Genomic DNA, 26,711 nt, shown 5'->3' with positions numbered 1-26,711 from the left:
CTGTCCTTCTCTTTTCCTTGCCTCTTTTCTTTACCCTCTTCTCCGCTGCGGCATTTGAGACCTCTCTTCTTTCCTTTCGTTTTCTTTGTACCTTCCTTTCTCTTATTTCCTCCCTGTGCGTGTCTGAAGGGTGACCCATGCATTCCCACGTGTAGCTAGTGACAGGGTAACGCATAATTCCCCAATCCGGGTAGACAGGTAGGACACGTACTTACCCCCTGGTAACGGCCAGGCCCAAGGAGGGGTGATTACCTGAGCTGGTACCTTCCGAAAGTGCAGATTGGTCCGTCTGTCCGGTTCTCGGGAGGTGTGACCTGAGGTGTGAACAATCACCTAAGGTGGGAGTGCCCTCAGAGAGGGCCCCCACAAGGGAGGAGCGCGCCATCGGAGATACTGGCAATCATGGGGCATACTTCCGCAATGGTTTCCTCATCATCTACTATGCCTGCTCGCAAGCGAAAGTTAAATGAGTCTCAGCCACGGACAGTTCTTCCACCAGTGCCACAGTTTATTGTTGTTTCTCAGTCGGACGAAGGTCAAGACTTCTCCACCGTCAGCTCTTTCATTATTCAGAAATGTGTCGAGGCAATTGCAGGTCCTGTAAAGTCTTGTTCCCGATTACGAAATGGCACCTTGTTGTTAGAAGCAGTCAGTGCCCTCCGGGCACAAAAATTGCTACGAACTTCACTGCTACACTCCTTCCTTGCCCGGGTGGAAGCGCACCACACTTTAAATTCATCACGCGGGGTGGTTTATACATGCGCCCTCGATGGATTTTCTGACGAGGAAATTCAAAACTACCTGTCTGACCACAGTGTAACAGCTGTTCATCGAGTCATGAAAAGGGTTGACAAGGACCTGATTCCAACCAGTACTATCTTCTTGACATTTGACAGAGTTCAACTTCCATCGGACATAAAAGTCAGCTATGAGATAATTTTAGTTCGCCCTTACATCCCCAACCCTACGCGTTGCTATCAGTGTCAGCAGTTCAATCATACCAGCCAGTTGTGTTCCAATCCGGCCAAATGCGTTACGTGTGGCAAGGATGCCCATGAGGGTGCTTGTCCAGCTCCATCCCTCGTTGCATCAACTGTATGGGTGACCACTCTGCTCCCTCTAGAGGTTGCCCCATTTTTAAAGGTGAATGGCTCATTTAGGAAATCAGAATGAGGGAAAAGGTGTTGACATTTGCTGCTCAGAAGTTATTCGCCAGTTGAAAGCCCACTGTGCCTCCAGCAGGTAAATATAGCACTGTCCTTGCATCTCCTCAGCCTACTAAGGGACAGCCATGCAGACTTGTGATCTCACCTTTAGTGCCACGGTCGTCAGATTGGCCAGTGCAAAGATCGCTCATTCAACCTCCCCTCTATCACTTGCTCACTCTATGGCTCACCCTTCATTGGCTTCTGCTAAATCACAAGCCCCAAAATCAGAAACCCGGACTTCCAAAAAAGAACCTACTCGCGAAGATTTTTTACATACCCCGCCTTCAAAACCATCGATTCCTCCCTCATCTCAACGTCCTGTTTCCAAGAAGGCTCGTAAGAAACCCAGTTCTTTTTCGCCACGGCGTGTCTCATCTACAGTGCCACCTGATGGTAACCGCCCTTGGCCATCTTCCGTATCGCCAAAGCGCACTGCTGGTGGCTGATCAACCGGCCAATTGCTGGTGGCAGGAGCTGCTCCTGAACAACCTATGGATCAGGATGTTCTGCCTTTGGGTGAATGCCGTTCCATGCTGTCAGCTGCCGGCTCTTAGCAGTTGTTGAGTTGAGAGCAACCATGGTAAGATTCTTCCCTTTCTGTCCACCCTATGCCCATTATCCATTGGAATATCCACAGCATTAGAGCCAGTTGGGATAAATTGTTGATCCTCTTATGATCCTACCGCTTTGTACTGTATGTATTCCATCGTCCACACCGATGGCAAGAACTGATCTCCTTCATCTCCTTGGTCAGCTCCCGCCCCCCTATTTGCTGGGGATCTCCGTGTCCTTGTCCGTGAGGTTCCTTATTGATTGATGTCTTCCACCAAGCGGATCTTGTTTGCCTCAACACTGGGGACCCTACATTTTTGTCTGCCTCCATGACACATTTCTCTCATTTGAACCTTTCGGTCGGTACTGTTCAGCTAGCTCGGCACTTTGAATGGTTCTCTCTTGCTGATACATATTCGAGTGACCATTTTTCATGTGTCCTTCGATTGTAGCCACAACAGCCATCAATGCGCCCGAGATGCTGGAAGTTTCCCCAAGCCGATCGGACACTTTTTTCGTCTCTAGCAACATTCGATGACCGTCGCTTTCCTAGCGTTGATGATCAGGTCACTCATATTACAGAAGTTATTCTTACAGCCGCGGAATGTTCAATACCTTGCGCCTCAGTTTTGCCCTAGTCCCCCCAGTTCTTTGGACGAACAAGGCGTGCCGAGACGCAATAGGTGAGCGGCGACATGCTCTTCGCATTTTCCGCCATCATCCTACCTTGGCCAACTGTATCCGCTATAAGCAGTTATATCTGCAGTGCCGTCGCATCATCTGTGATAGCAAAAAGGGAAGCTGAGACTTCTTTACTAGCTCTTTTAACACCCTCACTCCCTCCTCCAAAGTTTGGAGTCGAATTCGACAGTTATCTGGTGTGCCTAGATTCCCCCCAATCTCTGGGCTCACTGTCACGCATGATACCTTAGTGGACCCGGTCGCAATTTCTAACTCATTGAGTCAACACTTTGCTGAGATTTCGAGATCTTCAAATTACCCACAAGCCTTTCTCCCAAAGAAATGTGCAGCGGAAGTGCAACCTCTTGCTTTCTCCTCTCAAAACAGTGAAAGCTATACATTGTTTTCTCCATGCAGGAACTCCAACACACACACACTCTTCTTCATGCTCTTCCACCCCAGGACTGGATGGTGTCCACGTCCAAATGTTGCCCATCCTATTTGCCAAATCATTTATGTAAGTCGAGAACAACAACAGCCCTATTACACTTCCCTGGGGCATTCCTGGCTATACCTTTGTTTCTGATGAGCACTCGCCTATCACACTTCCCTGGGGCATTCCTGGCTATACCTTTGTTTCTGATGAGCACTCGCCGTCGAGGGCATACCGTGTTCTATTATTTAATAAGTCTTCGAGCCACTCGCATATCTGTGAACTTATTCCATATGTCTGATTCATCACTTAGAAATGTTTCATGCAATTTTGTAATCAGGATTTCAAAGGATAGTTTGCATCTATCTTCAAGTATCTGCCAGTTCAATTTTTTCAGCGTTTTAGCTCTTTGCTAGTATCCTACCAGTGAATTGAGGGCTGCAGCCTACACAAAATTTTACTTGGTTTTCACTCATGTTATTTTCTATTTCTGTGGTCCCAGTTATGCTGTGAGGAGCACAAACTTCACTGATATGTTCTTAACATCTGTGTGACTGGCTGTGATTTATTGTAAGAATAGTATATGTGTTAGGAATTTTATGTAAATTTGGCTTTCATTCATAACCCTTTGACATATTTTCTGTTTACAATTCCAGGTGACTAAAGACATTGATAATCCTGAGCAAGACATTCATGTAACAGCATAGAAGCTAAAAAGAGGAGATGGCTTCTCATTCGTCATCTAATAATCCAGACAAAGAAGATAACTATGAAGGTGAGTTTGAGTTATAAACAAACACCTTACACACTGACTAATTTGTTCATTTCTAATGTCATTATTATTACCTCTCTCATCATTCTGAATTTTTTTTATTTATCTTAAATTTAACCAAGACTTATTAGAAATGTATCAATCCATTAAATTTTGGGAGTATTACTAGTAGATAACCTCATTTCACATTTTAGTAATTTTGAAATAACCCAGATAATAATTTAACTACAGTTAGCAAGAAGAACACTCAGATTATGAGGGTAGTTTAAATAGTTCTCTGAGTGGAATAGAAAGAAATGACGTACCTCAGTGAAACATGTCTATTTTACAATGTAGTCTCCTGTACACTAATGCACTTGGTTCGGCAGTGCTCCAATGCTTGATCTCATCTTAAAAATTAGATCCTCGAGGCCTGGCTGTCATTTCTATGTGTAAAGAGAATCTCCATTCGCAGAGGAAAATTTTGAGCTTGAGGAAGAAGTGGAAATCTGATGGAACCAAATCAGGCGAATAATTTATTTTTTATTTTTATTAATTTATTTAGCCTATCAAGATTAGGCCTATCTGTCCATCTCTTACACCTAACTAGGTGTTCTACGTATTTCACATTGCATATAGTACAGTAAGCATGTTATACTAAATTTAAAAAAATAAAAGTTACTATAGTATAAATAAGAAAAATGTACACTCAGTTCATATTTGTACATGGTAAATACAACAATAGTTAGAGATTATAGTAAGGTAGGTTTCTAATTATGAGTGCTGGCAACAATGGGCACAGAGAAAGGGACGGATGAGGGAGAGAAAGATGACTATGATAGTAGAATATGAGGGACATGAAGATGGTGTGTGTCATGGAGAAATGAAATGAGAAAGAAGCATAACTAGGAGAAGATAGGAACAATGGCAGAGGGAAAGTTGCTCATATACATTAATTTTGGGTAATCACTATAACAGAAGCTAGTGCTTCAACTTTTTTCTTAAAAGTAGCAGGGCATTGAGTTGTGCAAAGAGTGCAGGGCAGCTTGTTCCAGAGGCAGACACCAGTGACAGTGAAGAAGTTCACAATTTTTTTTTGTTTTATGAATATGCACAGTTAGTACACTAGTTAGGTGAGACCTTGTATTTATATTATGATTTTGTGAAAGATGTTCAATCTTTGAAGCAAGGTAGTGGGGTGCTTGCATATGAAGTAGCCAGTGAAATAGACATACTGCTTGGTAGTCCTGTAACTTGTCTGGCTACATTCACCGTAACTGTGGGTGTGAAGTATTGACATGGTCATATCGTCAAATGTTGCAGACGTAATGTACACAGGCATTAATGGTTAGCTCTGACCATCCTGTGTTTTCACTACTCATGCGATGTTGAATTACATTGCAATAATGGAAGTTTTGCAGAATGAGTGCTTGCACCACTTTACATTTCATGTCATGTGGAAATATGGTCTAAAACCTTTTGAGGGCATAGGGGCAAGTGGAAGCATTCTGACATGTGGCGACAATATTCTCTTTCCAGTTTAAATGCTGATCCAAAGTTACACCCAAAATTTTCACTGCATTCTGATATGGTATAGAGATGCCATCAAGTTGAATGGTAGGCAACTTATTGCAGAATTCTGATGGTATACTAGAATTAATTGTGACGTTTTTGCATTTAGTTTAAGCCCCAGGTTTGTTGCTCTTTTTACCTCTGAAGGCAGATCATCATTAATTGGGACAGTTGCTGTATGTCTATGTTCAGGTCTGGCTCTTAGGTCACCAGTTACCTTGATTGGTGCAGTGTCTATGGTTCAGTGTTATGAAAGTCGGACTGATATTTGTCAAGTAAGCTGAATTCGCTCACGGTGCTCAGTATTTACAATGAAATGAAATTACAATGAAATGAATACCCTTAGCTGAATACAGGCGTTGATATAAGTCAACAGGGACAGTTGAAAATGTGTGTCCCGACCGGGACTCGAACCCGGGATCTACTGCTTAGATGGCAGATGCTCTCTCCATCTGAGCCACTGAGGACACAGAGGATAGTGCAACTGCAGGGATTTATCTTTGGCATGCCTCCCGTGAGACCCACATTCGCAACTTATTGTCCTGCACTATATTCATAGTGCCCCTGCCCATCATACTCATTACTTTCGACATTACTGCCGATTGCCGTAAGAGTTCAGGCACTGTTTGTGCATCCGCAAAGAAGATGGTCAAATTGCTGGTGAGCCAGGCAAACTCAAATTCACACACAGGACTGCAGCCTCTGGCAGCTGAAAGTGTGGCTTCAGCTGCCAGAGGCTGCAGTCGTGTGTGTGTGTGTGTGTGTGTGAGGGGGTGGGGGAGGGAGCGCACATGCATGTGCATGTTCTGTGTGTTTTCCACAAAGGCTTTTGATGGCCAAAAGCTTACACTGTGACAGTCTTTTTTTGTGCCTATCTGCGACTCAGCATCTCCGCTATATGGTGGGTAGCAACTTCCCTTTTCATAACATTGGTGCAACATCTTATGTCCCATATTACTCCCGCCGATATAATTAATCCTATACCTTCAAATTGATCACTCTGCCTGTTTCACTCTCCTGTATTTTTGCATGTTATATAGTACACTTTTCTGGTGCCTCATGATCTTGTATCTCATCATACGAACACCTCCCCATCACCCACTCTTTCTCTGTTCTGTCGCAGTTCGCTCCCACTAATTCATTTCATCCAGTCACATCAACCATCCCCCTTCTTCGCACTTACCCACCCTCAGACCTGCTATCCACAGTTAAACCTTTTTTAAAATTACTTCTATCTTTTTTTTGGTCTCATTGTGACTTATCACCAATTTTTGTGAGTATTAGCCTTTTGCTGTTGTTGACTCCCTCAGATTTCATGATGTTTCCCCCATTTTAATCAATTTCTTCCCTCTCATGATTTTTCCCACATATTTGGCTGTACTTTTGCGAATTTTTTCAGGTTTAATTGTATGTCATTTATGTAATTTTTTGCATTTTTTCCACCACCATGGATCCTTGCTCCTTCCACCTGCATCAATACAGAGAAGTTCCCTTATTCCTAGCCAGAACCCAGTCCCATGTACTGTTCCTGCATTGTTGCTGGGCTCATGGAATCCCCCAAATGGCCTTACCATCAAATTACCCATCTCTGGCTGCCACCCCTTCTTTCACAGTGACCTCCATCTGTTCAGATTCCGTTAGTCCTTAGCCCTCACCAACATAGTCCTGCAAAACCATATCAACCTAGCCCCTACCTCCTTGCAATACCTTCTCTCCATCCGTAAAATTCTCCTGCTATACAATCCCAAATTCCTGGAGCCCATAACACACATCGAAATTCTAGTGTCAATTTTTCTTGTGAACTTGTGGACCAATATTTTCTCTTAAATTTTTCCTAAACATTTTCCCATGATTTAAATACATCTGAAGGAGCTGTTCCCCATTCTGCTATATTAGCTCATAAATTTCCTAGTGCAAGATTTACTTTTTTAGTACTATCCCATTTTGTGAAGCATAAATCGAGAAAATCCTCCCAAGAAATATGTTGGCTGTCCTTCTCCTTCCAGCTTAAACTTTGAAAACTGCTTAGTGCAACTAGTTCCATTTCTATGTGTAATTCTTCTAATAATGCTTGTGATAATCCTATGTTAGATGTAGCTATTTTGCTTCTGAGTTCCTGTTTGGTATCTTTTAATTCTTTCCATAATTTCTGTAACTTTCTCTTATTAATAATAGTATTATCTGAAGAATTAGTGGTAACTCTGTTGGTATCTACTTTTTCTTGTACTTTTTGCTCTACCATTTCTTCTAGACGCTTATCCAAATCAGGTGAAGTATTTGGATCACTAGAAATTTCAATAAGTTTTTTTATTTAGTGCTGATATTTCTACCCTACCTTGTGTCTCTAAGTTTTGATTGCATATAATTTTGTAATTGCTTGAAGATGATTTCTGTAACTGTCATCTTATCATTTACATTTTTAAACTGGATTTTTACTTCTTGTGTAACTATATCACAACGTTCGACTACTTATGTTTCGAACTCCTTAGGTAAATTAGCTAAGGTTTCCTCTAATTTGGAAATGTTATCTATTTTTGTGGCTAAATTGTCTAATTTTTTTATTATTTTGAAATAGCTCATGTAGTTTATCAGCTCAAATTTTGCTATTTTGGGATAGTTCATCTAATTGCTCGATTTTATGAGACGTCTATTTTATTTGCTTGTTCATCTAGTTTATATGCTTGAGTTTTATTGTTTTGACATAGTTTATCTAATTTTCTAATGCTGTAATTTTATCTAGAATTTCTGCTAAGACCATATTGTCCATACTTCTGGTTGTGATAGGCATGTAATCTAAATCACTGTACTACTTACATCACACTAAAAACCTTCATTGTTAAGCAGTGTATTTGCATCATCACCCAATGTTGTTCTCTGTCAATTATTTCAGATTAAATAACTACACACAAATTCTATACAGCTTACATAATTTGCATAACCAGCTGCCATAGTGCCCTGCCGATGCCATCATGTGTAGTGCAGTCTAAGACAGTTGCTCTGTAGCTGCTGCTGTAGTCGGCTACACTGCTGCTGACTATGAAGCGATGGAGTGTTGCCGTTGGAAGCCTTCACAGCACTTGTCATCATTGAAACCACTCGCCAAAAATCTTCTCTGTAGTCGGCTTATCTTCGTGTGATTTACATGCCAAGAACTACTCCAACATGTGAATAATATTTGTTGTTGACCTGATTGCTATGGCCAACTGGTATTCCTTTTGTTATAGATCATGACAATCTAAATTGTTTGGGTTTAATTATAGTCACAGTCTCTTTAGTTGGAATAATTCGCTGTTGTTTGTACTGTTGCAGTGTATCTGCTTACGATACAGTTCTTGATAGCTTGTTTTCTTTTGTCGCCATTGGCAGCGATGTACATCTTCCCATTTTTTGTAAAATTTTAGTTTTAATTTCATGTTGCTTCACTTATGATGACACATAAGGTGTTTTTGTTGTTCTGGGTTGATTTTAAGTGATCAATATATTGTGAGATGGCAAGTCTTTACTCATTCCTTGTAATAACAGTTACCTTCTTTTCCAAATTTCCCAGCCCCCGTCTTGTTTTCTGTTGATGCTACAGTCCTGCTATGTAATGCTATGTATTTGACCGCTGATTTCTTTTCCAATTGCAGGGGGCAGGGGCTGTAAGAAAGCTTCTGCATCTAAACAACTCACTATGAAATCACAAAACACAGTTTCCATAATTCTTCTGTATTCAAATAAATTCTCAAATCACAACTGGTAATTAACAGAGCTTTTCAAACAATGTGTTTGTACATGATGCTTCAGTGCTTGTCCACAACTATAAGTTCATACTTAACTACTTGACTTGAGATAGCATAGCATAAAGTCCAAATAACAACATTCATTTTTCTTTAGTGCTTGACCATTGTCATCAGGCCCCTTTCCTGTTTGGAGTCCACAGCACCCCCAAAGCCCACCTGCTAAGGGTAAGTGGCCCCTCGTTGGCCAGTCCAAATTACGCATATGTCGTCACTTTCTAGTATCTGCACATAAATTCCAACAAACCCGGGCAAAGTGGATGCTCTTTATGCTACTACTAATTAAAGTCACATTTTTCACATGCACATCTTTCAGCAGTCTAGTAAAGGGTAAGTGAGACGTATTGCTATGCTTTATAGCAACATTCACCGTACAATCTGCTGTCACAAACCAGTGCAAAAAATCTTGTTGGTTGCTCTGGAAGTGAGTCAAACATAGTTTGGACATTTCCATTCTGATACATTTTTTATCTCGCATTAAGAATTGCAGCACCTATCTAACAGACAATTTTCTCATGTTCAATTCCACTGGTAAAATGTGATGTGCCCATTCAGGTGACATCCTTACAGCTTCAGCAATTTTTCCCAATTTCAGTCAGCACTCCTCCATGACAATTTAATGCACTTTCCCAATAATTTCTGGGGTATTAGCATATCTTGGCTGACCACTGCACAGACATCATCTAAGCTGTCCTGATAATGTTTAAACTCATTTGTCCACCTGGCAGTATTTGAAAATGAAGGAGTGGAGTTCCCCAGTGTCTTCTGAAAGCCAGCATTAATTTCCTTTTTCTGTCATTCTTTTCTTTATGAAGCACTTAATCAGTGCTTGAATCTCAGTTTTTCCATCTTCACAAATAACTACAAAAGAACAACAACAGTGAGAGATACTTGTATCACAGAGCTCCACCCAGAGCACGTGCGCGCGCGCACACACACACACACACACACACACACACACACACACACACACACTCTCTCTCTCTCTCTCTCTCTCTCTCGCTCTCTCTCTCTCGCTCTCTCTAAGTGTTTCCTTATAAAGGATGACCTGTTATGCAGGAATTTCGTTGCAGTAGTTCTGACACCTGCTGGTGATTCCGTGTACTTTTAAAACCACTCTTGCATCGCCTGGTATTTGTGTCATTCATATTTGTTGTGTCGTATGTAAATTACGTGAGACAAAGTGTACCATATCATGGCAACAATCTGTCCCATTTCAACTGTTATGAATTATCCCTTATGAAGGAAAAATATGTTTATGTGTTGATGAAGCAATGTCAAAGATTTGTGTGTTGTGGGAACAATAAGGCACCCACAAATTCTGTAAAAGTGGTAAACATTTGGGCAGTAGGCCAGTGGAAACACCTCATTCATCCAAGAGACCCTTGGAAGAGTGCCTCCCTGATCAGGTATCATTAAAAGAAAAGTACTGTAAAAGAATATGCCTAGCATGTCAAAATGTATGAATAGCCATTAAGCGGCAAGAAGGTACATTCAAGAAGGGTTCATCCTTTGGCATCCAAAGAGCTTCAGAAGTTTAGCTGCATCCCTAAAATCAGTTAAAAGACTGAAGTACAATTAAAAGCTAAGGGAAAAGGGAGGTGATAGGAAAACACCAGAGAGCAAGAGTGGGAGAGTAGAGGTAGCAGGCGAATAAGACATAATAATAAAAAACACAATAAAATGATGATAATGGAAAAATAATGACAGTGGAAAAGAGGAGGTGGTTTATGTTAATGGAGATTAAGTTCACAAGGGTATTGGGATGCAAAGATACACTCCTGGAAATTGAAATAAGAACACCGTGAATTCATTGTCCCAGGAAGGGGAAACTTTATTGACACATTCCTGGGGTCAGATACATCACATGATCACACTGACAGAACCACAGGCACATAGACACAGGCAACAGAGCATGCACAATGTCGGCACTAGTACAGTGTATATCCACCTTTCGCAGCAATGCAGGCTGCTATTCTCCCATGGAGACGATCGTAGAGATGCTGGATGTAGTCCTGTGGAACGGCTTGCCATGCCATTTCCACCTGGCGCCTCAGTTGGACCAGCGTTCGTGCTGGACGTGCAGACCGCGTGAGACGACGCTTCATCCAGTCCCAAACATGCTCAATGGGGGACAGATCCGGAGATCTTGCTGGCCAGGGTAGTTGACTTACACCTTCTAGAGCACGTTGGGTGGCACGGGATACATGCGGACGTGCATTGTCCTGTTGGAACAGCAAGTTCCCTTGCCGGTCTAGGAATGGTAGAACGATGGGTTCGATGACGGTTTGGATGTACCGTGCACTATTCAGTGTCCCCTCGACGATCACCAGTGGTGTACGGCCGGTGTAGGAGATCGCTCCCCACACCATGATGCCGGGTGTTGGCCCTGTGTGCCTCAGTCGTATGCAGTCCTGATTGTGGCGCTCACCTGCACGGCGCCAAACACGCATACGACCATCATTGGCACCAAGGCAGAAGCGACTCTCATCGCTGAAGACGACACGTCTCCACTCGTCCCTCCATTCACGCCTGTCGCGACACCACTGGAGGCGGGCTGCACGATGTTGGGGCGTGAGCGGAAGACGGCCTAACGGTGTGCGGGACCGTAGCCCAGCTTCATGGAGACGGTTGCGAATGGTCCTCGCCGATACCCCAGGAGCAACAGTGTCCCTAATTTGCTGGGAAGTGGCGGTGCGGTCCCCTACGGCACTGCGTAGGATCCTACGGTCTTGGCGTGCATCCGTGCGTCGCTGCGGTCCGGTCCCAGGTCGACGGGCACGTGCACCTTCCGCCGACCACTGGCGACAACATCGATGTACTGTGGAGACCTCACGCCCCACGTGTTGAGCAATTCGGCGGTACGTCCACCCGGCCTCCCGCATGCCGACTAAACGCCCTCGCTCAAAGTCCGTCAACTGCACATACGGTTCACGTCCACGCTGTCGCGGCATGCTACCAGTGTTAAAGACTGCGATGGAGCTCCGTATGCCACGGCAAACTGGCTGACACTGACGGCAGCGGTGCACAAATGCTGCGCAGCTAGCGCCATTCGACGGCCAACACCGCGGTTCCTGGTGTGTCCGCTGTGCCGTGCGTGTGATCATTGCTTGTACAGCCCTCTCGCAGTGTCCAGAGCAAGTATGGTGGGTCTGACACACCGGTGTCAATGTGTTCTTTTTTCCATTTCCAGGAGTGTATGTTGCAGGGTAAGTTCCCCTCTCAGAGTGGCGGATCACTATACTTCATTTGTCATAAGAATAAACCTGATGTAAACAAACACAAATGCTATGACTGGTCAGCAGCCATAGCTCTTGTAAACTGTTGTTGTTGTTCCACTCTTGGAAGTAGGTGCCACTTATGTATGTATCAAAACATGTGGCGTGTGGAAGAAATCTTTTCAGTGACAAATCTAAAGTTTTCAGTGAGAAAGATTTACGTGTGCAACGATAAGAATGCAGTGGGAATGTGTTCACATCTGTTGGACGAATGTTATGAAAACAAACACTTCAAACCGACATTTCACATAAGTCACATCCTATGAAGATCTGTAATGCAACTATCTGTGTGTGGCATGGTAATAATTATGTATTATTTATATTTTAGGACAATTAATCTGTAAAAATAAAATGCACCACATGTTGTAAGGAAAGCATGTAAACCGTCTGGAGATGAATCACAACAATTCGAAACTGGTAACAGTACCCTTTGAATAAAGGAACTGAAAGTAAATTTGTGGCTGGTTGCGGCCAAACACCATCAAAATTTGTCTTCGAATAACAGCCACGGTCTCCAACCATGTCATCATATGACAAAATTGCAAATCATTGAATATTTTGAAATGGGTAGCTGACAGGTTCTACCTCCTGCAGCTTTACAGGGCATTTTTCAGCTAGATTACGGGAGCATGGTTTGTGGATCAACATGCACCTCCTATCTCAAGATGTTAGATGCCGCCTACCATGAGGGCATTCGGATATCAACTGGAACCTATTGGACTGGCCCAGTTCAGAGACCTTGTGCCGAGGCCAGTGAAATACCACTCCAGATTTGGCACCAATCATTCTGGCTTGACAGGCCCTGAAAATCTTTGCATTGACTCAGTCATCAGCAATAAATCTGGCCACCCATCTCAACTCTGAGCAGCTGTTCAGGAATAGGCCCCATGCGACCAAACGATTTATGATATGCGCTACTGACTGTCTCACAGATATATCAGAGATATGCAGCCAGGGATAGAACAAATTGCCGCACTGGTGTCTTCAGAGGCCCAAAATAATTGTAAGCTTGATGCAGTTCTATAAACTTGCGCCCCAGAGTACATTTTTCATAATTTATTTTCTTCAGTTTTAAGTATATACCATGGTTTTATCATTGTATATACTGATGGCACTCAGCACAGGAATGCGCTCACTATGTTCTCTAATGGGGTACTTTCCAAGTACACCTTCCAGAACATTACAGATTAGAATGTGGATTATGAATGCACTGGATTGAATCCAGATCATCACAGTATGAAAGTTCTCAGCTACTCTGATTCAGTGCATTACAAGCAATCCATCAAATGTATCCAGTAGACCTGTTGACTTAGATCATGCACGATACACAGCAGATCCAACACCAAGGTGGTGTTTTGCTGTGTACTTGTACATGTCAGTATTGTCAGTATACAGGGTAATGCGATAGCTGACAATGAAGCCAAAGAAACATCTAGTGATGATGTGCATCGATGTACCTTGTATGCCGTCATCTCATTCACAAAAGAATCGTGCTTCCCAACTGGTGACCAACAAACTGCGGTCACTTGTATTGACCACACAAGCTTGGTGGACTCTGCCAGCCACACAGGTAGAAGGAAGTGCTGCTCACTAGTCTCTGCATAGGACATTGCCCACTAACACATGGTTTCTTCTTCCCGTGGGAGGATCCACCACTCTGTGAAGTTTGTGGTGATCTCTTTCCAGTTCAGCATGTTTTGGCTAAGTGTGTTTTACATACTGACCAGTGTGCGATTTGTGCTTTTACCAGTGGGGGGGGGGGGGGGGGGATGTCTTAGGGGGTTAGTATAATTACATATGTTACTAGCTTGGACCGTGCCGTTACCCATGGTTAAACATTTATTTATAAATAGATGTTAATGCCGAAACTCACTATTCGTGCGTATTCACTATTAGAAAAGCCATCCCTTGTTATATCTTTAAAAGTACATTATAGGTAAAGCTTATTTACAAAATCATCTACATACAGGTATACGGCGGGAATCCAAATGTAAAGGCACATTTGTGAAAAGCTGTACTTATTCTGATGATAGAAAACTGGAACATGCGTTATTTTTCTACGTAACCTCCCTGGACTTCAATGCAGTTTTCACGACGTTTCATCCGAAAATACGTTTTTAGGTTGCATTTGTAACCAATTTTGCACCGCAGCAGTGACGTCTTCATCACTTTCAAATATTCTTCCCTGTAGTGCTTCCGTTAAGGGTCCAAACTGGTTAGACACTGGACTCGCATTCGGGAGGACGACGGTTCAATCCCGGGTCCGGCCATCCTGATTTAGGTTTTCCGTGATTTCCCTAAATCACTCCAGGCAAATGCCGGGATGGTTCCTCTGAAAGGGCACGGCCGACTTCCTTCCCCATCCTTCCCTAATCCGATGAGACCGATGACCACGCTGTCTGGTCTCCTTCCCCAAACAACCAACCAACCAAGGGTCCAAACATGTGAAAATCGCTTGGAGCCAGGTGTGCACTGTATGGTGGATGTTTTGGGACCTCGAATCTCAACTCCTTTATTGCGTTGGCTGTCCATTTGGCAGAATGTGGGCGAGCATTATCTTGCTGCAGGAGGACACCTCTTCACAGTTTTCCACGATGTTTGGATCTGATTGCAGGTTTTAATTTCGTACGCTGCACATCACATCCACCATACAGTACAGATCTGGCTCTAAAGCCTCGTTTGCGCTGGGGCGACGTCTTGCAATATTGTGGCATGCTACGGAAATGTGGCGTGCGTCGTCTTCTAGCATGCTACAACAGGCAACATCTTGCGGCGTACGTTGCATGCGGCAGGTTAATTTATACCAAAGCAACAGAATTTGTGCCACACGTGTGTCGGTCTTGCGGTATAAAGGATGATAAAGTATCGCAGCGGCGGCCTACTTGGTACTTGCACATGCAGCTAACAACGGAATTGAAAACCAAAGGAAAAGAAAATGATGGTGGAAGAGAAGAGTATTTAAAGAAGGTCCACGAAATAGTATCCTAAGAACTAGAAGCAGACGATGGTGCGTTATTTAGTAATGTACGCTTTCGTCCCAGGAGCGTTAGTCCGCACCATACCGTTGCCAAAAGGTGGCCTAATGGTGAATGTTCGCACAGGTATCAGGCCGGTCACCATCCTGTGTCAGGGCCCGGGGTGGGACTTTCAGCCCCCAGCTCACCCAACTCTGCGGTACAACTGCTGCGGCGTGACTGCCACACTACATCCCTCGTAAACTCGCAGGTAAACAGATGACGCACCTTAGACGAAAGTAACAATGACAACATGAGAATGATGATTTAGTTCTAAATGTTTTGAAATGATTAACTACTACATAACACTTTTTCAAAATTAATAAGCAAACATATTAATAGTATTAATAGTAAGACTGTATTAAAAACTTTCAGTGTTTGGCTCCACAAATTTAAATTATATGTAAAGTTTTACTCCAGTGCGTGAGAAATAAACATCCCAGGTTGGGATGCATAAACTACAGCCAGAGGAGGGGATGGTCTGATGCAGAGGGGGGGAAATCCCCCCCCCCCATCCCCCATGCAAATCGCACACTGATACTGACAGTAGAGCAACCCCCAGTTTGCCCACCACCATCACTGAAACTGACACCAATGCAATACTGGTACTGAAATTTTGTAAATTGCTGTGCCTCATCCATAAAGCGCTGGGGAGGAGAGGTCAACATACTCTGGTTGGATAGCTTGCCCAGGCAGTTTGACATTTTTATTAAATGGGTTTCATTACAATAGTTCAATTAATAATGAGAGTATTTTTTTTATAATTGCTAGGTGGTGTGTCAGACACTATAATTTCATAATGGTGCTGATAACGATGCTGTGGGATGCCACACAATCATCATCATGACCAGATAGTTTTCATGGTTCCAAAACTCTGAAGTCAGATTAAAATGGAATACTTGTTTCTCTTTGGTCAGTGCCGTTGGGCCTTGATGGTCTGTTTGGGCTGAGGTTTTTTTTCCCTTAATGGGACTGGACCCCACACAATGTGCAGTAATAATAATGTCCTCTTATTAGCAGAAATAGCACTTAACGATATGTTAAATGAAAAATGAGTAAAATTCTGTATAGTCCAGGTAGATAACAAACTAAAACACAAACAACATCTGCTAAAGCAAAGAATTGATTCCTTCATTCATTCGTTCATTCTGTCATCCATCAAGTCTTGTAGATACAAATGTGAAAATTTATTCAACATGATGACCTCCCAGGTGCAATCTTATCTTCTTGTGCTTTAGCTTATAGTTCACTGTAGGACTTAAATGTGCCCAAGGTGGTTAGCTACGAACTTGTGCTAGCACTGATCCAGAGCTGTGTTATCGTCAGTGAGAACTTGTAGCCTGTAAATGCCTGTAAGTTGTCTAGGTGTCACCATACAGCCTCACACTGTGTCCCCGAACTTAAATAAAAATGTGTTTATATTCATAAAAGATAGGAATGTGGTTGATTCTCTTAAATAATGTTTGGGCAACCCATAGTTTGCGTTTTAAACAGAAAGCAATCTGTTTCACCCCACACATCTCAGATGTAAGACAAAAAAGCCCAGAGGATTTAGCCATAGGTAAAAATTGACTAACACTAGGAAGCATGAGTTAACGTTTTGCAGAATTGTATGCAGTGGGCCAAAAATGAAATTGTACTTTGCAATTTGGCTAAGTACCAGAATAACTTTTGTCGTTGTTCCCAAGTGCAATAACAAGTAATTTAGAGTATTGTAAGAAGCTCCCAAAAATGACACAAGTTCTGTCTAACTCTGCATTAATTTTAAACAGTGGAAAATCCAGGATGGAGTAGTGACAATATTATGGAAAGGATAGATTGCTACTCGCTACTTGCTACTTTTAGAGGAGATGTTGAGTTACAGACGGGCACAACTAGAAAACTGCTTTACACCTGAGGCCACTGAGGCCTTAGTGGCCAGAGACAGTGGTCAAGTGTGTGTGTGTGTGTGTGTGTGTGTGTGTGTGTGTGTGTGTGTGTGTGTGTGTCTTTTGTGCTTGCGTGAATTTGTGTGTTTTCTATGTTAGAAGAAGGCCTATTGACCAAAAGCTCATGTTTATAGCAGTCTTTTTGTTGTACCTGTTTTCGACTCATTATCTGCTCTATATGGGGAGTAACAATCTATCCGTTCCATAATATTGTCGACACTAATTTTATAAGAGATAACTAGTATTACTGTTTTGCTTTGTGTATGTGTTTTGGCTCAACAGTTTTCAGTCTGTGGTTGTTTCCTTTGATAGAACTGTGCATCTAATTAAATAAGATAGCAAAATCCTCATTGGACTTCTGACCTCTAACTAATGGGAAGAACTCCTAATTACAACAGGGACCTCATAAGTCCTGTTACAATCTCTCATAAACAACAAATGCCCCTGTTCTGCATGCAAAAATATTAAGTTCCATGTTTTTTTCTTCTTTTATATTCAAATAAAAAGTCAAGTAATTGTGTTCACGCATGACCTTGACCATATATCATATTAATTCTTTGATCACATGCTGTATGAATACTTTGAAATCATGTAATTACACCAATATTACAGACTGTAGATATTACCGCTTTATGCCTTTTAAAATGATTTATCCCTTTTCAGCAACTGCGGAGGAAAAGCTTGCTGCAGTTGATTATGAACTGCAAGAAATTGAAGCTAAAATTCAAAGTTTACAGGAGAGAAAAAATGCATTGGTGAAAATGAAAGAAAAACTGAAGGATGAAATGCTTTTGAGGAAAAGCGAGCAGGCAGCAAGTCGTAAATGGGATACAAAAGGTAGGACTGTTCTAAATAATCTAGTTTCAGTACTTGCAAGAGTAATTACTCCACAAATGAATGGCAGGAAATCCATCCATATTAAACATGGGATTGAGAGAGGTGCACCTTTCCTGACATTAATGTTTTTGTAATACTAAAGAAATTGCTGGTTTTTCAGTGTAAATCTTTATAAAAGGAAGACCGTATCAGAGGTTTGAAACTTTGTTAAAGAGTCTGTGAGTCCATGACATAGTCAGTACCATGGTTTTCTTTCTCAAAACAGCTACAGTAATACTTCACTGTATTTGTAAGTGCATGGGAGAACAGAAAGGTGGAACGAATAATGAAATCCTCCAACTCCTGGTGGAAACTGGCCATTGGATAATTTCTGGTGATGACTGGTGTAGCTGAACTAGTCCCATATGCTAAGATAATGCTGACTCAGGGTAAGTTAAACGAACTCAGCAGCCTACTTAGTAAGCAAAAGTGAAAAGAGATATATGCAGCCAATGGCACAGCTTTGAAGAAGCATTTCCACAAAAAAAAAAAAGGTAAGGTTTAAGGGAAACAAGAATGAATTATACCAGCTGTAAAAACCTCCTGCCAGAGTGAAAGAATAGTCCACAAGTTGCACAAACAAAGTAATGGCTCCCTTCAGTTTTTCAAATACTATAAAAATTATGTTTCTATTCTGAGGAGTGATAAGACAGACAAAAGGTTGCACTGTGATAAGTACCTTGACAAACACAACAACAAAGTAAAAGCAGAATGGTGTATTATGTAAAGAGAAAGAGGGGAAAACAATGCATGCACGCAAACATAGAAATTAAACACAACAATAAAGCAGCAAACTAATCTGGAAACTTCGGTGACCACTGCCAGAAAACTCTTTTTAGGCATTAACTAAAAGTAATGCAGTCACAAAATATCAACCACAAAACTAAAAAATTTGCATGTGCAAAGAGTCAATGTCCTTTAGTACAATCACTAAAGATAGCAATGAAAAGCCTTCAGAGGGTTAAAAAGTTCCTTTACAATTGGCTTCGATGGTGTTCCAGCGATCGCCAAAAAATGCGGACATACTATGGTATTGCTGAACCACTAACTCACATCTGTCACTGTTCTTTGCAGGCAAGTAATTTCCCAGAGTCACTGAGAAAGACAAAAGTAATTCCCATTTTCTAAAAAAACATGAAAAAATGGACATGAACAGTTATTGGCCTGCATATGTAAAATATTTGAAAAAAAAAAAATTATGCCCAAAAAAACTGATGGGCTTCATTGGCAAAAAAGTTGTACTACCATACGTGTACCTCAGCGTGGGTTTAGACACAAGTCTACACAAACAGTTGTATATGGCTGGATTAATATGATACTAGATTCAAAATGATGGAGCACAGCAATCAGTCATCCTTTTCTTTCAGGCTTTATTAAAGCAAATCTAGATTTCAGCTAGTGCCTAGCCATTATAAGTGCACTATTTCATAGTTTCAATACATGTCCTAGTCTGTCAGTCCCCTGTTGTTCGGACTTCTGTCATACTTCTTTCAAGACTACTGTATAACGAAAGTTGGCTTTGCGAAGAACACGTTTCTCTGCAAGCCAATGTCATAACACAGTCATGGAGTGTATCCACATTCCTAATGGAAGGTAACTTGATGGTACTAGATCTTTTGGATGCAAAGTGACCTGCCACAGGCATATTTATAGGTCTGTCAAAGGCTTTTGATACAATGGATAATAAATTATTGCTGCTAAAAATTGAACAGCATGATATTGGAGGACTCGCAAACAAATGGATTGCATCATTCCTAAGCAGTTGTGTACAGGAGGTTCAATATGACATGTACAGATGACTAACTTATTTCAGCAAATGACATTTTTATCTGGAAGTAAAAGAGTCAAGCAAGGTGTGCCTTGGGGCTTGATACTGAGACCTCTTGTATTCCTCTTGTGTATCAGTAACTTAAGTGTGAATATTGATCCTCACAGAACTGTTATATTTGCAGAGGATAGAAATATTTTCCTTAAAGGGGATAACACAGAATACTGTGAACTTAGCTATTTAGAAACTAAGCAACTGAGCCATAAACAGCAGACTAATGATCATTGTTATGAAGAGTGTTTCACTAAGTTCGGCACCACACAAAAAAAAAAAAACCAGTCGGCTATTTGCAATAATTATAAACAACCAATAGAAATTATTACTGAATTCACAGTTGTGGATCTGTGGTTAAAAGATAATCTGAAATGGAATGAATATATTGACCAGACAAATGTTAAAATAAGTACTAGCTGCTATGCCTTAAGTGTGGTGTGAGCATGTACTCAGAAAACAGTAAAAAGGGCATACTATACATACATAACAAGTTCACTTAAGATATAATTTGATATTCCAGGTAATTTTTGAACTGTTCTTATCATTTTCCAAATCAAGAAGAGAACTGTGAGGAACATTAATGAAAGCAAAACTAGAGACTCTGGCAAACCCATTTTTTAGGAAACTGGAAATCCTAACACTATCTGCTTATATATTCTCGAGACTGTAAAATCCTCAGAAAATCTCATAGTGCCAACTGAATGTAGACTGAAGAAAAACAGTGACATTCACAATCATCACACTATAATAAACTCAAACCTGTATTTGTTACATGCTAATACACGACTTTGTTCAAAGGGGTAAACTACATGGGCCTTCAGCTGTTGCATAAGCACCCCACAAGTGTAAAGCTTATTGAAACTATCCACAATTTTATAGGCATACTGTATTTGCTGTGGCACTGCTCTTACTTGTAAAACAATACCTAGAACTGTAAATTTTCTGGTTATGATTAAGTGCAACACATGAACTATCCAGTGAAGCAGATTTTATACAAACATGTTGCAATATATTGTAAACCATAATTTACCCAGTATAAATATTAACACACCTGTAGCACACTGATGATTTCATATCACATGGACCAAATAAATAAAAGAAATGACACATTGCAGATCATGTACATAGTCCTTGTAAAACTGAAAAAATATAGATGCATTTGTAACATGAAATACAACACAATGTCTAACATTACGTACATATGTTATAACAGCATATTAATTGCAATTATTTTTTGACAAGTTGTCTTACTTGTTGTCATGCATGTGGAAAAGACTGCAGTGACAATACAGTGTGCCAAGAGATTTTACACAATATTGCTATGACATATCAAGAGATAAGTGATTAAGTGTGTTAAGTGCTATAACTACTTTTATCAGCTCTTTGTTTTTTGTCTTTGAGTAAGGTTAATTGTAATGATCTTCTGTAAGTCAAAGGCAGTTCATATATGTTAGTTTTACTAGGAAGGTTCTAGAGTAATAGGGTGGCTTGCCCTTTGCTTATATGTAAATAGCGTTTATAACCATTTATGGAAACACTGACTAAATATATTTTTGTTTGGTCCAGAATTTCCATGGTCAAAACAGCTTGATGAAGCACTGCACAAGGTTTTTGGCCTGACAGACTACCGTTCATTACAGTTGTCTACTATTAATGCTGTTTTGTCAAAGGAAGATGTAATATTAGTTATGCCTACTGGGGGAGGAAAGAGTCTATGTTACCAGTTGCCAGGTGTAGTTTCTAAAGGTAAGGTAGGTAACACTACATTGTTCTGTGTACTTTTCACTTCTGTCAGTTTATCTTCTTGATCTTTTCGTGTTAATAATGTGGTGAAATATGTTAATGCTTTTTGTGTTGTTTTAAAAAAGGTTGGTTAATGTGTATTTTTTGTTTTATAAGGTGTTACTCTCGTAGTTTCACCTCTAATTGCTCTGATGGAAGACCAGATAATGGCATTAAAGGCTCTGAAAGTGGGAGCAGAGATGTTAACTGCAACAGCTACAAAAGCAGATGTTAACTCCATACAGGCAGTAAGTATACATGATACATCCAATTCAGTTACTGTAAATTGTCAGTCTGTGCTTCAAATAATTAAATAAAATGTGTACATTTCTGGACATAACATGGCATTATGCTTCTGTAAATAAAATGTTGACATCTGCTAAACTCATACTAAGCTTCTGAAGATTACAAATTAATTTATCAAAATCGGGTAAAGCATAAAAACATTATTTGCAACTGATGACTGAATTTTGTCCTGAAAAAATATATACTATAGTTTCTGTAAATTAGAGCCATGTACAAAATAATATGTATATGTTGTGTTAATAAATCACAGTGGGGTACTCTCATTTTCAAATTTGTCTTAATGTCAATAGTATTTTTACAGCAGATAGAAAATAAGCATGAAATTTTGCCTAGTTACAGCAAAGCTGTAGCTTAAGCATTGGGTGTCATTAACCTATAAAAAACTAGTGAATGCCACTGAATATTTTCCAAAATGTGTAATGTACATTATGTCTGGCCATTATGCTTTACACTAATAAAATGCCAGGTGAATGGAAATTAGTTTTTGAACATATGTAGAGTGATTGTCACTGCTTAATTGATATTTTGAGTAAGTTGGGAACATTGTGTTATTGGAGTGAGTGGTGTGTGTAAGAAATAAGAATATAACGCTACTGACATCTGCATCACTGCTGTGCAATCCATATACAAGTGGTTGGCAGAGGTTTCCCAGAACTACTTTTCAACTATTTCTCGACCGTTCCACTCTCAAATAGCACATGAGAAAAATGCAACTAAATCTTTCTCTTTATTTTCTATTTATTTTATTATGATGGCCATTTATCCCTACGTATGTGGGAGTCAACAAAATATTTTCACATTCGGGGGAGAAAGCTGGTGACTGGAATCTTGTGAAAAGATAACTGGTACAACGAAAAGTGCTTTAGTTTTTCCCATTCCATCCTGCTCGCACGTCATATCCATGAAACTCTCATCCCTATTTCACGATAATAGAAAATTAGGTGCTCGTCTTCGACCTTTTCAATGTCCTCCATCTATCCTTCATGGTAAGGATCCCATACTAAACAGTAATACTCTAGTAGAGGACAGACAAGCATAGTGTGGAGAGTCTCTTCACTAGGTTTGTTGCATCTTCTAAATGTTCTGCCAATAAAACACAGTCTTTGGTTGCAATTCCCCACAACAGATTCTCTGTGATGTTTCCAATTTAAGTTGTTCACAGTTGTAATCCCTAAGTGTTTGTTTGAAGTGAGAGACTTTAGATTTGCACCATTTATCATGTAACAGAAATATAATGGATTCATGGTCCACCCCAATAGCTGAATGGTCAGTGTGACGGGCTGCCGTCCTAAGGGACCCAGGTTCGATTCCCGGCTGGGTCGGGTATTTTTTCCACTCAGCAACTGGGTGTTGTGTTGTCTTCATCATCATTTCATCCCCATCCGGCACGCAGGTCACCCAATGCGGCGTCGAATGTAATAAGACATGCACCATGGTGGCCAGACCTGTCCTGTAAGGGGCCTCCCGGCCAATGACGCCAAACGCTCATTTCCATCTTTGTACTCAAATGGAGGACCTCACAGTTTTTATGTTCAGTATCAATTGACACTTTTTGCACCATACAGATATTTTGTTCAAGTTCTTTTGTAATTCACATTGCTCATCTGGTGGTAAGGATCCCATGATAAATGACAGCATCATCTGCAAGCAGTCTAAGAGGGCTGTTCACATAGCCTCCCAGATCATTTGCATAGATAAGGAACAGCAGAGAGCCTATAACATTTCCTTGGGGAATGCCAGATGTAGCTTCTGTTTCCCTTGATGACTTCACTCCAGTTAGTAAGAATTATGTCCTTTCTGATGGGAAATCACTAATCCAGTTGCATAGTTGGCACGCAGTTTGATTAGAAGTCACTTATGAGGAACAATGCGGAAAGTCTTCTGGACATCTAGAAATATGGAGTGAAATGAGATACCCTCATTACTTCATGTGAATAAAGGGCCAGTTGTGTTTGGGATGAACTGCAAAACAGGTTTCACTTGGGGGGGGGGGGGGGGGGACAGTTGAAGAGATATGTTATGTGGGACGATGATGCAGTTGAGATACAGATGAGGCTAGGAAGGGTTTAAGAGAGAGTGAAAAGTAAAAATGGCATGATCTAGACATTACAATGCTTTGTTCTATAAAATAAATTACACTGTTCTTACAATCAGAATGCCTTTTATTTACACAGTGTTGCAGGGCTTGTAATTGATTCTCATTTTGAGAATAAGATGTTCATATCAAAGTATTTAATTTCTTTGCTAAGTTTCCAACTGTATAATTCCTCAGAACTACAATTTTCTAGCTAATATGAAAAATACAAAGGTCATCTAGAAAAAATTGTGATTGCGTCCAGAGCCGCCATGTTGATAAACTGGAATTCATGTTTATAGTAATAGAGAAGGGGTATGAGGCAATAATGTGGTGCAATTTCAATGTTCTGATGTCAGTTTTTATGTAACAGTTCTAGGAAAAAATGGAAGTGCTAATATTGCCTCCAACAAATTGTGAGCATCATGCGGTTGTATTTCTATGTTCTCAGAAGCAAACACCAGCAGAGACACCATGAGCTGAGTCGTGTGTATCGACCTAACATTATGAGAGTGTGGTCAGAAAGAAGGTGCAAGAAATTCAGTGAAGGCTGAACCAACATGCAAGACAAAGACCATTGTGACTGGCTACTCTGGTTGTAATACTCACTAGCATGTTATATGCTTTTCCATGACCTATAATGCCTCAGGCACTAGTTGTCACAAAACTGTCTGCTCTTTATTGGTAGGGAAATGTTTTACGCATTGTAGCTGCAAACAGGCCTTACCTTATCAACAGTGTCGGTATAGAGACACAGATCAACGGTTATATCATCATAATAGTGATGATGGTTACTAAAGTTAATAAATCTGTCAAGAAGGGTAGGAGAGTATTTGTGCTGGAAAGAGCAGATAAGCAAGCGTTAGCCCCCTACTTAGGCAATGAATGGACATAATTTAGTTCCGGTATGATGGACGTAGAAGAATTATGGGCAAAGTTTGAATTGATTATGAATTGCGCTCTGGAGAAGCGTGTGCCTAGCTAGTGAATTTAGGATGAAAAATGCCCACTGTGGTTTAACAATGAAATTTGAAAAATGCTGAGGAAACAGAGGCTGTTGCACTCTCGCAAGGGGAGGGCACATGTTGGGTCTCACTGATTTGGCTCAAACTGTGTGTGTGTGGAAGCAAGTATATGACCCGTTGAAGTTCCTAAAATATTTTGTCTGAGTGGGACATAGGAAAAGAGAAAATGCTCTCAAAAATTTATTGATTATTTGTGAGTGATGTTCGAATAACAGTTGCACTGTTAGTGGCATGGTGCAGTCAGTAAGTGTACGCACTGATAATTTGGCAGCTTGAGTTTGATTGCTGTTGCTACTTTTTTTTTTTCATTGATTGTATTTTGTTCCTTGCAATGTTAAACTATAAATTATAAAACTTAAATATAGTGTAACAGTTCCATTTATATACATAAAATTAATACATACAATTTAGATTAATTTGAATAATGATTATAGCTAACAGTTAATTTTTGTAATTGGGTGAAATTTTGAATGAAAGTAATATTTCTGAAAAATCTAGCAAGGATTTACCTGATTTTATGTCTTACAGGCAATTATATTGCGTTTTTGGGTGCTAATCATCAAAGAAACATTTAAAACATAAATATTGTTCAAATCATACACATTTTGTGAATTCATTTTATGAACAAGAACATTTTTCTAAACTATGCTTCGGTGGAAAGCATACTTCATTCATGTTTTTAAACGAAGGTCTTTCCTCTGACAGTTTTGATGCATACCAAGCATATCAAATCACTGGGGTGAAAACAAGAGCACTGAATTGATTGTGCATGTCAAACATATTTTAATTGCATTTTCCCTTGACAATAATTCTTGCTGTTATCGTAGAAAATCAGGGGCACTTTGTAATCTTTTAATTGGAATTTTGACTTTCTGATAAAAATATACACTGCTCAGCCAAAACATTGTGATCGCCTACCTAATAGCCAGTATGGTCCATCTTTGGCATGGATAACAGCAGCAACACATCATTGCATGGAAGGAGTGAGCCCTTGGTAGGTCACTGGAGGGATTTGGCACCACACCTGCACACATAAGTTACCTAATTCCCGTAAATTCGGGGGAGGAGGGTGATGAGCTCTGATGCCATGTTCAAGACTTTCCAGATGTATTCGCCCAGTTTCAGATCTGGTAGGTTGGGGGGACCAACACATTAATTGGAAAACACCATTGTTATCGGGACAAATGAGCACCATCAAGGTGTGTACGTGGTCTGCAACCGGTGTGCGATGCACCTTGGCCATCATGATACCTCGCACGAGCTCCACTGGACCCATGAATGTCCACGTGAGTGTTCCCCAGAACATAATGGAGCCATCCCTAGCTTGTCTCCGTCCTGCAGTACAAGTGTTAAGGAGCTATTCCCCTGGAAGATGACCGATTTGCGCCCTCCGATTGGCAAGGCGAAGAAGGTAGTGTGATTCGCCAGACCATGCAGTGCTCTGCCACTGCGCCAATGTCTAATGCCAATGGTCATGTGCCCATTTTAGCTGTAGTTGCCGGTGTCATGGTGTTAACATGCCCAGCATTAAATTATGATGTTACTTCTGCCACAGTTCGCCTCCTGTCCTGTTTTGCCAGTCTACTCAGCCTACAAATTCGGACAAAAAGTAATGAGGGGTGGCCATACA

At 40.9% G+C, this 26,711-nt stretch overlaps 1 protein-coding gene across 6 annotated transcripts in view; it reads left to right on the top strand.

The window, feature by feature from the left end:
- Window positions 1-26,711, top strand: part of LOC126163049 (ATP-dependent DNA helicase Q1-like) — a 143,611-nt gene that overhangs the window by 23,686 nt on the left and 93,214 nt on the right. For 5 of the 6 annotated variants that reach the window (XM_049919935.1, XM_049919936.1, XM_049919938.1 and 2 more), the window contains exons 2-5: window positions 3,531-3,649; window positions 17,860-18,033; window positions 21,461-21,640; window positions 21,794-21,924. In XM_049919935.1, coding sequence (XP_049775892.1) covers window positions 3,598-3,649; window positions 17,860-18,033; window positions 21,461-21,640; window positions 21,794-21,924 — 537 coding nt within the window. In that variant the 5' untranslated portion in view covers window positions 3,531-3,597. Of the gene's footprint in view, window positions 1-3,530; window positions 3,650-17,859; window positions 18,034-21,460; window positions 21,646-21,793; window positions 21,925-26,711 lie in introns of those variants that run through there. The other variant, XM_049919940.1, reaches the window with a different exon arrangement.

This window comes from Schistocerca cancellata, chromosome 2 (genome assembly GCF_023864275.1).
Source record: "Schistocerca cancellata isolate TAMUIC-IGC-003103 chromosome 2, iqSchCanc2.1, whole genome shotgun sequence".
NCBI classification, from domain to species: Eukaryota; Metazoa; Arthropoda; class Insecta; order Orthoptera; family Acrididae; genus Schistocerca; species Schistocerca cancellata.
Note: the sequence above shows the minus strand (reverse complement) of the source record. Positions and strands in the feature narration are given on the sequence as shown.